The 14,155-nt window shown below is 40.3% G+C and overlaps 1 protein-coding gene across 1 annotated transcript in view; it reads left to right on the top strand.

Moving 5' to 3' along the window:
- The window catches only part of DNAH5 (dynein axonemal heavy chain 5), a 174,361-nt gene that overhangs the window by 81,368 nt on the left and 78,838 nt on the right, over positions 1–14,155 (top strand). Inside the window, exons 35-42 of the mRNA XM_039910642.1 lie at positions 979–1,151; positions 2,454–2,632; positions 3,025–3,212; positions 3,493–3,687; positions 5,862–5,996; positions 7,046–7,153; positions 7,749–7,902; positions 12,166–12,312. Coding sequence (XP_039766576.1) covers positions 979–1,151; positions 2,454–2,632; positions 3,025–3,212; positions 3,493–3,687; positions 5,862–5,996; positions 7,046–7,153; positions 7,749–7,902; positions 12,166–12,312 — 1,279 coding nt within the window. The remainder of the gene's footprint in view (positions 1–978; positions 1,152–2,453; positions 2,633–3,024; positions 3,213–3,492; positions 3,688–5,861; positions 5,997–7,045; positions 7,154–7,748; positions 7,903–12,165; positions 12,313–14,155) is intronic.

The raw sequence follows: 14,155 nt of genomic DNA, 5'->3' as shown, positions 1-14,155 counted from the left end.
TTATATAATAGTCAATTTTATATTGATCTGCAGATGATTTGCTCACTACTGCAAAGATACCATATATTATTACTAGTCAATATAAAAGAAAGAAAAATTCACTATGCCACTCAAGATCTTTGATTTGTAAAAGATCAGCCTTTAAATTCTATTTTCTATATTTTATGATGCCATAGTTTTCTGGAAGCTTTACAATATTTGATCCTTAAAGACAGTTAATGGAACAGCTTTTTTTGGTAGAGAAAGAGAGGAAGTGTGTCTGTTTTCTTAAATTCCAAAAATAGTTCTCAAAGCAGGAATTCCCCTTTTAACTGATTCAGAAAGTATTGATTAGTTTTGGGGTTGATTTTTCTAGTCTTACTCCCATTTTATCATTTGTTTGATATATTTAGGTCAGCTGATTAAAATAAGATTTGGAAAACTTGGAATAATGGGAAAATAGCAGCAAAGCAATAGCTGTTATCAATCCAAAACAATAATTGACTGTTAAATGTCTGTCACTTGCCTTTTTAAAGGAAAAACTTAGACAAAGTATAGGCAACTGAATGTTTGAGAGTTTTTGACCAGTTCTGACATCCATGGGTGGTGAGAAAGTTCGGGAATGGAACTGACTTTCTCTTTCCAATGTAAATGGAAAATAACTTCTCAAGGATTTTTCCTGCCACCCTGCCACCTCGGGGAAAATCTGCTGGAAAAAGTCCTGTGAAAATCTTTCACTTTTCCAAAAGAAAAAAAAAGTCTTACACTGCGACTTCTCTCTTTTTGTGTCCCATACTAAAAGTTCACCATTCCCTTGGGGAGATTGAGGTCAGACCGTCCCTTAGAAGACAGTGACTTGTGTCAGGTCAGAAACATGGAGGCAAGATCTTCATTGTGATTCTTCTGTTCAGAGGACTCAAACTAAATGCTAAGTCTCTTGTTTGTCAGGTTTAAATATTCTAATTTCTCTGATAATAATACATAGATTTTCAATTCCAGTGTCGCATGCATGTCAAGAACCCTACGGATTTTGAGTGGCTGAAACAGTGCAGATTTTATTTTAATGAAGACACCGACAAGATGATGATTCATATCACAGATGTGGCTTTTACCTACCAGAATGAATTTTTAGGCTGTACCGACAGGCTTGTCATAACGCCTCTCACAGATAGGTGACGGAAGGAGTCTGTGATGTTCCCCTTTCTTCCTTTCAAGATACTTAGGGGGATTTGCTCTGTCTCTTCAGGTTTTGTCTGTTGCTCTCTTGTCTCTGAAGCTTTTGACAGTCTGTTCAACAATTTCTAGAATTATGTACAAGTGTTCATAAATGTTTTATGCTTGGTGCACATACAAACCTGGCTGTTCTGCCCAGGAGGAAGGCAGCAAGCACAACTTATCCGTCTCCTGAAGGAGAGGAAATTAATGCTTCCTATTCCATCTCCTTTGTTAAGTTAGGTGATTCTCTTCCCTTTCCCGCAACAGCTTCCTATCCCTGATACAAAAACACACACAGGAATTCAAGTCACTGTGTGGTGGGCTTGGTTCAGTCTGGTTCTTGAACCATCTTAGGAGTCCAGAATCAAGCCAGGCTTTTGGGTCTAGAGATGGCTTAGGGACTCGTCTGGACTCCCCAACTTGAGTCATGTGCTGGACCAGTTTCAACTGGAACACAAGTGATTTAGCTGCACCTAGATCTATTTGGAATCAATGTTGCACATCCAGATAAAGTGCGCTCAGTGCATGGTGATACAATGGGAAGGTCAATTTAAAAAATGATGTGTATGTGTGGGTGGTTTCTGATGCCTGGGGGCAGTGAGGTACTAATGACCCCACAGGGACAACCAAGGAAGCATTTGAGAGGCATGGGGGAAAATGATTGAAAACTAGTAAAACCTGAGATTTTGATGTCATTATCATTGTGAAAAGCCTATCAGCAGTATCAGAGGGGAAAATGAATCCCACATAATGAAGCATTGAGTTGGAAACTGAAGGAATCGGTTCTCTGCCCTATTAAGGGAGCAGAAAATAATTTTCAGTAGTTAGGTCTGAAGTTCAAGATAAGCTCAGACTTGAACCTGTTAAATCTTTCTTGCTTTTAGTTAAAAAAGGGGATCAGAGCAGAGATGCTTGTGGATGAAGGAATAACCAGGCCCAGAATGACTCTGCTGCTGGGATACAAGGTCAAACTTGGGATATTTGGGCAGGTTTCTGAGCCAGGAAGGAGTGGTGAGGACAAGGGAAGGGGGCTGAGACCTGTACTGCTGTAGCAGACGTGATGGCCATCTTTAAACTTGTTTTTCTCCCTCTCTGGTGGTGGTGAATTTCTGAACTTCTGTTCTCAGCTAGGATTGTCAGGCAAACAGTGGAGTAAGTGGGGTGGTGGGAGGAGTGGAAGTGGAGGGAAATGTCCTACGTGCTGACTCACTTAATCCATGCCTCAGCCTCCTCCATAACAGTAGTGTTTTCTCATCTAGGTGTTATATCACCCTGGCTCAGGCTCTGGGAATGAGTATGGGAGGAGCGCCAGCTGGACCAGCGGGGACCGGCAAAACGGAAACCACCAAAGACATGGGAAGATGTCTCGGAAAATACGTAGTGGTCTTCAACTGCTCTGACCAGATGGATTTCCGTGGACTTGGTCGAATTTTTAAAGGTGAGAGTTGATTTCTTTTGTGCAGATTTGGGTCTAGAGACTTAATCCTCATTTTACACATTAAGTAACTCAGGCACAGAGAAGTTAAATGACTTGCCCAAGGTCATACAGCAGGCAAGTGGTGGAGCCAGGATTAGATCCCAGGTTCTCTGATTCCCAGGCTTGCACTCTTTCCACTAGGCCACATCAGTTTTGACCCCTTTACACAAGCTTTTTATTCCCAAGCAGCAGGCCTCACTAGTTTACTTTCTTCTCAGGATGAACTGAGTCATGAGTTACCACAGAGGTTAGCCAGAGGAAAGCTGACAATTCCCCTATAATTTCCTTATCTTTAATGATGTAATTCACTGATGTAATTTAGTAATTGAATGGTCTCTCAATTCTGCTTTAAGGGCTGGCCCAGTCAGGATCCTGGGGCTGTTTTGATGAATTTAATCGTATTGATTTACCTGTACTGTCAGTTGCTGCACAGCAAATTGCAATTATTCTGACATGTAAGAAGGAAAGGAAAAAAAGCTTTATCTTCACTGATGGAGACAATGTAGAGATGAACCCTGAATTTGGACTGTTTCTAACCATGGTAAGACAATCTGGACCAATTTCCTGACCAATTTTGGCAACATTATCCCAGGGCTGACTCTTTCCCTGTAACCTAATTAGAGTTGATTTGCATCCTCAGAAACTGAGATAAATTGTACATTTGTGCAGTACTTGAACGCTTCTAGTGTTAAATACCTGTCATATTGTAGATTGGATGTTAAGTTATCCAGGTGTCTTTACAGATTTGTTGCAACTAGACTTTATCTTCTAATGTTGGGCACGAATGAACTATTGTGCTGGTTTTTCTCTCTCCTCTTCAGAACCCTGGCTATGCTGGTCGACAGGAACTTCCTGAAAACCTGAAAATTAACTTCCGTTCAGTAGCTATGATGGTTCCTGACCGTCAAATCATCATTCGGGTGAAGCTGGCCAGCTGTGGTTTCATTGACAACATTGTTCTGGCAAGAAAATTTTTCACCTTGTACAAGTTATGTGAGGAGCAACTCTCTAAGCAGGTGTGATTCTATTAATCCAGCACCCCGCTGTTAAAATAATTATCTAAAACCACTGTTTCAGCTGGATTACTCTGTTGCTCACTTCCCTTCCAATGGTCCCCATCCATTTCCAGATCAATATAGTTGCTCTTAGCCAACTAATCTTGCTCCTCACTCTAATTTCCAATCATCATTCATTCGCCTTTGCATCAAATAGAAACTCCTGATCATTCCTGATCCTTGAAGGCACATCCTCAACTTTCTTGCTCCCTACCTCCTGCCTCTCCCCACTCCACTCTGCTGCCCAGATCATTTTTATACACAAGTGTTCAGGCTCTCAAAAACCTCCAGTGGTTATATATCTACCTCTGTGTCAAACAGAAGCAGAAACTCCTTACCACAGTGTCTTTAAAGCACTCAGTCACCTCGCCCCCTCCTACCTCACCTCACTACCCTCCTACTACAACCCAGCCCACACACTTTGCTACTCTAATACCAGCTTACTCACTGTACCCCGATTTTGTCTGTCTCGCTGCCGACCTCTCATCTGTGTCCTGTCTCTGGCGTGGAATGCCCCCTCCCTTTTCCTATCTGACTGACAATTACTCTCCCCACCTTCAAAACCTTACTGAAGATGCATCTCCAATAGGCCTTCCATGACTATACCCTCATTTCCTCTTTTCATTCATTCAGTCGTACTTATTGAGCACTTACTGTGTGTAGAGCACAGTAAAAAGCTTGGAAAGTACATTTCAGCAATAAAGAGTGACAATCCCTGCCCAAACTGGGCTTACATTTTCCCACTCCCTCCTGTGTCACCAGTGACAATCCCTGCCCAAACTGGGCTTACATTTTCCCACTCCCTCCTGTGTCACCCTGACTTGCTCCATTATTCACAGCACTTATGTACAAATCTTTAATTTATTTATATTAATGTCCATCTTCCCCTCTAAACTGTGAACTCATTGTGGATGGGAAATGTGCCTGTTATAGTGTTGTCATATTCTCCCAAGTGCTTAGTACAGTGCTCTGCATACAGAAAGCACTCAGTAAATATGGTTGATTGATCTTTCTACCCTTGTCTCCTATGCTCACACTCTCCCTTCCTAATCCCTGGCCATTTCTCCTCTTTGGAGCTCCCATTCCCTTCAAAAGACTTCCTGGAATTTCACCAACTAATTTTTCCATTCAGATCATATCTTTCTATCACCTGAGTACTTTTCCACTTCCTCAGGAGTTTTGAACTAAAAAATCTTCATACTTCTGTACATATCAATTTACATATTCTACTGATTGAGCACTTTGTCTTCCAATTCATGCATTTTCTTGTATCTGTCTCCATAATAGATTATAAACTCCCTGTGGGCAGGAATTGTGCTTTTGTTTCCATATGCTTGGTAAACTCCTTGCTCACATTCAGTCAGTAATACCGCTTGATTGATTCATATCTGTCTTTATCTTTTGCTTTGACTGCATTTTTGTTCTGGTCTTGTCTTTCCTTTCTCTCCTGTGTCTTCTGCCTGACATTTGTCCCTTGTTGGCCAAGCCATGTTTTTCCCTTCATTGAAATCTATACCCTCCAGGAAACTTTCCCAGTTTAATTCCTCAAATTTCTACCACTCATCATAGCTCCTCAATAAACTCCTGTTATTGCATTTATGTGTTGAACATGTATTTTCTTACCTTTTCAGCATTGTTAAAAATGAGATGAATCAATCAGTAGTATTTGTTGTATACTTATTCTGTACAAAGCACCATATTCAGGACTTTGGAAGGTAAAACAGAAGTGTAAGAAATGATTCCTGTCTTCAGGTGATTTAATTTGGAGACAGACACTGAAATAAATTAAAGGATGGGGAAGAAGTAGATTTAATTAAATGAGCCCAACCCATCAGTGTTGCTGGATTTTGAGGTGTGTGAGGACAAGAAACGTAAGATTCATTCTGATGATGGTTCAGTGATGGCTGCCAGAATTAATTTTGCCTCTTTCTGCCCACAAAAAGGGTGTGAGTTGAGGGATAGGAATAGCAAGAATTGTTTTGAGTAACTGTCTATTTGGCTGCAAAACTATTGATATTGTCCATTGTTTGTACCTAATTATAAGGAAATCATTATTATACTGGCAGCATGCCTACTGAAAAATTTGATTTAACTGTACTCAAATTAAAAATTCAGATGTATCTCAAATTTCTTAGGTGCATTATGACTTTGGCCTACGTAATATTTTATCTGTACTTCGGACTCTGGGAGCCGCTAAAAGAGCCAATCCTGATGATACTGAATCAACTATTGTCATGAGGGTTCTAAGAGATATGAATCTTTCTAAACTGGTAAGACTTGCAGAGGTAAGTTGAAGGTTGCAGATGAGTTGCAGATGGGCAGACCAATTTCACTGAAGGTGCACTGGGAACTTGCCGAGGGCCTGGTCTTTGTGGCTCCATGGACAAAGCCCTGGAGGACACGTGCAAATTCTCTCTCCAAACAATGAAACCGGTGAATATTTTCTGAACTTTACTATTCTTCTCTTAAATGTGGTGTGAGGAATTGGAGTCAATAATAATTGTTAGTCCAACATAGTTTAAAGATCATAGCTTACATATTTGAGTGAGTTTTTTTTAATCACATGAAAACTGTTGAGTTGCAGCTATATCTAGCCTGTGAGACCAAAAGGGGAGGCAGAGTAAGGGTTCTCAGTGCTGTTTGTCCTGGAGACTAGTGTTGGGAATTCGAAGGTGTTGAGTTGGTGGCAAGCACTGTGTGGCTATTAAGAAAAATCTCTGTTTCTAGTCTCAGTTCCTGCTCTTTTGTTCTGCTCTTCAGTGTTCCTGAGAATGTGATCCTGCCTAATGGATTTGTTTAGTCATTTCTGAAAATTTCTGGAATATTAGTGTTTTGACATTATTCTCTGGAAGGAGACTTTCTGGGGATTAGGTTGTCCCAGAAGAGACTGAGTTCATGCAGAGTAATAGCACTCAGCACCCATCTTGATTCCTGACAATGGTTTATGAGAATTGTTTCAAGAACAAAGATGTCTGCCAGTCCCTTTGGGACTACATTTACCCTTATAAAGTATGACATCCCTTTTTCCCTTAATTCTCTTCTTTTCATCCCTAAATTCCCCCCTTCCCACAGTGCCACTCCTACACAGTTTAAATCCAGATCTCAAGACAGGAATACATATTACTAGAGGAACTGATTTTGTGACGTTGTTTAGTCAGGCTGCCAATTTTATGACTAGTCTACTGGCTGAGCACCTACTGTAGGCTTTTCATCAGCCCTATTTCCAAACAGTGGAAATTTCCTTTGCATTCCTACAGAACAAAGCTTGCCTGGTTTTATTGATTTTTATTCTTATGTGATAATCTTTCCTTTTCCATAGATAGATGAGGATGAACCATTATTCCTGAGTTTAATTGAAGACCTGTTCCCAAGCATTCAGTTGGACAAGGCAGGCTACCCAGCATTAGAAGCTGCTATTAATAGACAGGTAAAGTTATTTCATATGGAAAAAAAGGCATTTTGTGTTAGTTATCGCCTAGAGTTAAAAGAGAAGCTTAAGTGTCAAGCTACAACCATCTGTGAGCCCATGGAAGATATACTTATTCTTTGCATTTGGTGCAACTTGCTGCACATATTGTGAGGGTTTCTAGGTTCTAACTATGACTTTATCAGAGATCTGCACTAGGATGTTCAGTAAATTACAGTATCTCCATGATTCACTTTTCTCACCTGCAAGTTGGTATTGAAAAGTTATTGTTTCCTAGCAGATGACAAATCATATAATGGAATAAAACCTTCTTAGGTTTTTTAGAATCAAAAACAACATATAAAATGGATAAAACTGAATTACACTTTTGCAAGTCTGGATTCCTACTCAGTATTGATGAAAATAACATTTTACTTTAATCTTGTGGCAGACCATTATATGTATAATGCTAGATTTTGTGGAAGTTTCAAATTCTTTGCCTTAGTAACTAAGAAGATGGTCTCAATGGAAGATAAGCCGAAGAGCAACATGCTTTGATTGAATGGGTTCTCTTAGATGCACTTTGGCATGATCTGGGTATTTGGTTTTTTTTAAGGTGGAAGAAGCTGGATTAATTAGCCATCCTCCTTGGAAACTGAAAGTCATCCAGCTGTTTGAAACTCAGAGAGTGAGGCATGGAATGATGACCCTAGGACCTAGTGGAGCTGGGAAAACTACCTGTATCCATACCTTGATGAAGTCCATGACAGGTAAGGAGTTTTGGTATTGTAAATCCCTACTCAAGATCAGGACTGTTGAAGTAGATACAAGGTAATCAGATCGGACACAGTGCCTGTACCACACAGAACTCACAGTCTGTGTAGCAGAGAGAACCAGGTATCTTATCCACTCTCGTAAGTTTCATAATAATAATAACCATAATAATAAAGGTGGTATTTAAGTGCTTATCATGTGCCAAGCACTGTAAGTGCTGGAATAGATATAAGACAGTCTCTGTCCCACATGGGGCTCGCATTTAAAAGGGAGAACAGGTATTGAATCCCCATTTTACTGATGAGGAAATAGGCACAGAGAAAAATAAGTGACTTGCCCAAGGTCACACATCAAGCAATTGACAGTCAGGTTTAGAACCCAGATCCTTGGATTGCCAGGCTTGTGTTCTTTCAACTAGTCCATGCTATGCTAAATAAATGGATATGTTTTTACACATGGTGAAAAACATCAATGTCCAAGACTAATGTGGTAGACAGATTGAGGTTGGGGCAGGCAAAAGGCAGAAGAATGTGATTCAGTAGGGCAGACCGAGGGCAACAGGATTGGTGGTGGCCACACAGGTTTCAGGCAGTTCCTGAACAGTTGTTAATTCTCTAGTAGTAGCATTTATTGAGTTCCCCTCAGTGTGGAGCACTGTACTACAGACTTGGAAAATACAGAATAAAGAAGTGGCACATTCTCTGCCTACCAGCAGCTTACACTTTAATGAGAGAGACAAATATGAAAATATTTACACCTGAATGGTCCCAGTAATTGAGTATACATATAAAGATGAGTGCTAAGGGAGGTAGAAATACACTAAGTGCTAGAGTTGGTTGAGTGGATGATGTAGCTCAGGGGGCTGGAAAATTAGGGAAAACTGTTGGTGGAGGTAGGATTTTAGGAGGGTTTTGAATATAAGCAAAACTATGTTCTGTGTGAAGGGAAGGAGGGAGTTCCGATTCAGGGAAACATTTGGAGTTAGATATCTCCACCATACTTAAATTAATTTCATTTATAGAGTTAACCCTAAAAATCACACTTTACCTTTACTCATGTGCACCAATGAGGAGTAGTCTGCAAATGAACTCATCCCTAGGGTAGACAACATATTCTTGCTAGTAGAACGTGGGTGGGTATCAGGAATCCTAGGATTTTTTTTTTTAATTCAGCCCCCAAGTACTTTATTTTGGGACTTAAAAAATTATCTATTCCCCAGTTTATTTAATCGACTATGGAATGAAGAGTATAATACATGCTGTTCGGTATATTTATTTCCCCTCAAACCTTAGATATCTTTGTTATTGTCCAGAGATAACTTGTTTCACATGAATATCAGTTAAAGGAATCTTAATCTGAAGACAAAACATGAATACATGAAGACTCTGATATTATATATATACATGTGTGTGTATGTGTGTATTTCATTTGGATTTTAGTATTTTTAATACTTTCATGATCTAAAGTATTTTTAAAAAAATATAAAGGTTTCTGACAATCTGACTGTCCCTAGAAAAATAAAATTCAGCTGTCAAATTGAATTTTAGCAGGTTTGAAATATCATAGGTCACACACTCCAAAGTTACAAGAGGCAGAATAATTACACCAGATCTTAATGTCATGCACTTCGATCATCTGCCCCCCCCACCTTTTCTGGAAATCTTATCTGACCTTAGTTACGCTGGCACTGTCTGCTCCTGGCTCTCCTCCTATCTCTCTAATAACTCCTTCTCAACCTCTTTGGCGGGCTCCTCCTCTGCGTCCCACCCTTTAACTGTAGGGGTCTCAAGGCTTAGTTCTGGGTCCCCTTATATTTTGCAATTATACTCACTCCCATAGAGAAATCACTTATTCCTACATTTTCAACTACCACCTTTATGTGGATGATTCCCAGATCTACTCCCCCTCTTCACCAGCCCTGGCCTGTCTTCTTCTCTGCAGTCTCACATTTCCTTTTGCTCCCAAGACATCTCTACTCAGAGACCTCATTCTTAACATGTCCGAAACAGAACTCCTAATCTTCCCACCCTAATCCTGCCCTCCCCATGACATTCCTATCACTGTAGACAACACAACCACTGCCCTGTCTCACAAGCATTGGGATTATCCTAGACTCATCTCTCATATCCAACCCACAAATTCAGTCTGTCACGAAATCTTGTTGGTTCTACCTTCACGACATCTCTAGAATCTGCCTTTTCCTCTCCATCCAAACTGTGCTGATACAAGCACTCATCATTTCCTGTCTTGACTAATGCATCAACCAACTTATGAACTCAATGCATCCTATTTTTTCCCCACTCGGTCCACACTCCACTCAGCTGCCTGAATAGTTTTTCTAAAAAAAATTTATTCGGTCAATATCTCCCCACTCCTCAGAAGCCTTCAAGTGATTGCCTATCCATCTGCACATTAAACAGAAAATTCTCACCAAAGATTTTAAGGCACTCAATCAGCTCTCTTCCTCCTACCCAACTTCACTGTTTTTCTAATAATAATAATTATAATAAGAATAATAATTGTGGTATTTTTAAGCACTTATTCTGTGCCAGGCACTGTACTAAGCACTGGCATAGATACAAGATAATCAGGTTGGATACAGTCCCTTTCCCACATGAGGCTCACTATCTTAATCCCCATTTTACAGATAACTGAGGCATAGAGAAGTTAAATGACTTTCCCAAGGTCACACAGCAGACAAGCGGCAGAACTGGGGTTAGAACCTAGGTTCTTCTGACTCCCAGGCCTGTGTTCTATCCACTACGCCATGCTTCTCTGTTCTGTTTTCTTCTTCCTACTACAACCCAACCTGTACATTCTGCTCCTCAAACACCAACCTACTCTCTGTTCCTCGATCTCAACTATCCCACCACCAGCCCCCTGCCCATTCTTCCTCGGGGCTGAAAATCTGTATCCCTTCATAGCTGATAGTCCACCAGTCTCCTCACCTTCAAAACTCTCCTAAAATTACATCTCCTCCAAGAGTCCTTCCCAGACTAAGTCCTTTATTTCCCCTATCTGCCCTCCCCTTTGCATCAACTATGAACTTGCCTGTGTACTTCTTAAGCTCCTTGATACCCACCCCAGCCCCACAGACTTATGTAAATTTTCTTATACTCTACTATTTCCCCTATCCTTAATCTGTTTTTATGTCTGTCCCCACTTGTAGACTGTAAACTCCTAAAGGGCAGGATCACACCCATCAAATCTGTATTATACTTTCCCAAGCACTTAGGGCAGTGCTTTGCACACAGTAAGCATTGAACTACCATTGATTGATCTGTCTATGTGTATGCCCATTCTCTCCCAGGAAGCTGAATTTAATTCCCCCCCCCCCACTTCTTTCATAGTTTTGAAGTCTGCAAAGCTTGTTGGCCCCAATCTGAAGAGTAAACATTTCATTATACCTGTAAATCCAGAAGGAAAAGCCCAGCTAATTTTTCAAGATTAGATGCTAATGATTTAAATTTATTTCCTGTGGTTGGCCAAGAGGAAAAGTTCAGTGATTCATGCATTAGTTTCGTTTGTCTTTTCCTTAGGTCACAAGGCCTTTTCTCATTAAAGTGGATAATATGGACAGCAAAGTATCTTCTAGGAGGTATTTCAGGCACAAAATTTAATCAAGCATATTGTAATTTGAAAGACCTTGGAGCTGTGGAGTTTAAAGAACTCTTAGATTATATCTGTGCTGTTTCTACATTATTCTAAATAGCAGCTTCTTGCTTTCCTTGCCCAGCAGATATTCCTCTTTAAGAAGATTTTAAAGAATTGGGGAACAAGATATGAAGTTTGAAGGCTCTAATTCTTATCTGTTAGTTTCACAACAAACCTAGACCCAACTCTTTGAGGACCACAGAAGTCAGTGTTCCCAAAGACTTCCAGCTATGGAGGAAAAAACCATATGATTTTGAGGGGGTTACCCAGTCTCACTCATTCCAGGTCTCAGCTGACAGGAATTGAGACCTTTGGAGAACTGAATAGACCTTGGAGTTTCAGAGTCAGGTGAAAAGGGGTGCTAATTAGTTTTTTCAGACCCATTTAGATCTTTGAAGACTTTCACTCCTCCTGTCCTCTCAGTTCTACTAGAAGCTGCCCACCCTCTTTTTACTCACACACTTGGAAAGCGACACCTCTAGGACAATCTTGCATTTTCTTAGGAATGAGTGTGTATTAGAGATTACTGTAATGGAATACAATTACATTTTGCTTGAAGTTCAAATCATTCACAAGAGATTAAGCCCAATTATTCCTCTCTTCAGATTGTGGACAGCCACACCGTGAGATGCGAATGAATCCCAAGGCGATCACGGCCTCACAGATGTTTGGCCGTTTGGATGTAGCAACAAATGACTGGACAGATGGGATTTTCTCCACCCTTTGGAGGAAAACTTTGAGAGCAAAGAAAGGTAGAAATGAAATCCAGTTGTGCTTTGTAGAAGAAAATATGCTTTTCCAGTAAATCAGAGTTTATGATGCGAAGCAAATGGGAAGGAAGAGTTGTATTAAGCGATAGTCCCTTAAACACAAATTAGAAATTAAACTTTAGGATGTTTAATAATCCTACTTGTTACTTAAAATCTGATATTAGTGAATGTAAAAGCAGTGAATTGCTGGATGATTTTCCCTGTAATATTAGTCCTATATGTGAAGTTGTGTAGCTTTGTAAAGCCATGAAGAGAGACTTCTGGCATTTAGAGAGTCATACTTAACATCAATGCAAAAACTGTATTATTGTTTATCATTTAATTAAGTCTCTTAATACAGTGTATCATTGGGCCACATCATTTTATGGTGTTAGGTACGGTGCCTAGCACACAGTAAGCACTTAACAAAGTGTTGGGTTAGATACAAGATAATCAGGTTGGGTACAGTCCGTGTCCCTCTTGGAGCTCCCAGGCTTAATCTCCATTTTGCAGATGAGGTAGCTGAGGCACAGAAAAGTTTAAGTGACTTGCCCAAGGTCACATAGCAGGCCAGGGTTGCAGAGCCAGGATTAGATTCCATGTTCTCTGACTCCCAGGACCATGCTCTTTCTACTAGGCGACACTGCTTTTCAATGGTTGTAACAACAAAAAATCACCTTTATTAATTCAATTAAGATGATGGAGAGAAAGTGAAAGCTTCAGATGTTTACAGGCCATTTAAGGAGCTTGCACAGGAATGGGAACAGGGAGATGGGATGGTGGCTGGGTGTAGAGAAGACTTGTTTAGGGCTCCATCTGATCCTAAATATGGTAAGACTCTGATTACATATGCCTGCAAACAAATGATATTTTAATTGTAGATACAATTGAAAAGAATGCAGGAAAGTAAAGATTTAAGCCCATAAACTGAGATTTGCACCAGAAAATTCCAAACTAGATGGTCAACTCCTCCTTCCCTGGGCCACCTCCCGTTCCCTTAATTTGGGAATCGGAGCGCCTTACTTGGTGGAGTCTGCTCTGCAGAGCTGGAGCAAAGTCTTCTCTGCTCCACTAGCACCAGGAGGGAAGAGAAAAGTTTTGTCCCTGAACCTGTCTCTCTCCAGCCCCCTCCCCAAACACCACTTGAGAACTCTGAGGACTTTAAGACCACCCTTGACTGTAGAGGAAAAAAGTATGGAATCAGCTCCCTTGCTTCCTGGGATATGTAGTTTCTCCTTTTCTACTCTGCAACTCCCTTGTCATCTTTTCAAAGACTGTCTAGGTGTTTGGAAAACACCTAGCTCAAGGGCTCAGCAAAGTCCAAACCATTTCATTTTAAGCTACCCCAAATCTGGTCACCACACACATAGAAATTTAAGCAGTTAATTTAATCTGTTTAGATTATTAAATATGCTTATATTTGTTTCTGGTCACTGTGGGCAGGGAATGTGTCTACCACCTGTATTATACTGTACTCTCCCAAGTGTTTAGTGCAGTGTTCTGCAAATAGTAAGCACTCAGTATATATGATTGATTGACTGGTCAACAGTATGTTCTCTGGTTCCTGAATGGTAAAGAAAAGATTAGGATTGCTAAATTTGTCCCCATTAATAAGTGATAGGTGTTGAAGAAAGACCAGCATTAGGCTATTTAAGGTAATTGTTAATGCTAAATGGATTCTGAATGACTAATGGAACTCCTATTTATCATTCCTACTGATGGCTTGTGATCAGGTTGGTTTCCATATATAAATTGAACTGTTATTATGCAACAGCTGTATATTCAGTGGCAGACCTAAAAAGTAATTTGAATGGCTATGGAGTGCATTTTCTAAGGCAAAACATTT

Source organism: Ornithorhynchus anatinus, chromosome X3 (genome assembly GCF_004115215.2).
Source record: "Ornithorhynchus anatinus isolate Pmale09 chromosome X3, mOrnAna1.pri.v4, whole genome shotgun sequence".
Classification (NCBI taxonomy): Eukaryota; Metazoa; Chordata; class Mammalia; order Monotremata; family Ornithorhynchidae; genus Ornithorhynchus; species Ornithorhynchus anatinus.
The sequence above is the reverse complement of the archived record's forward strand: the minus strand, read 5'-3'. Positions and strand labels throughout refer to the sequence as shown.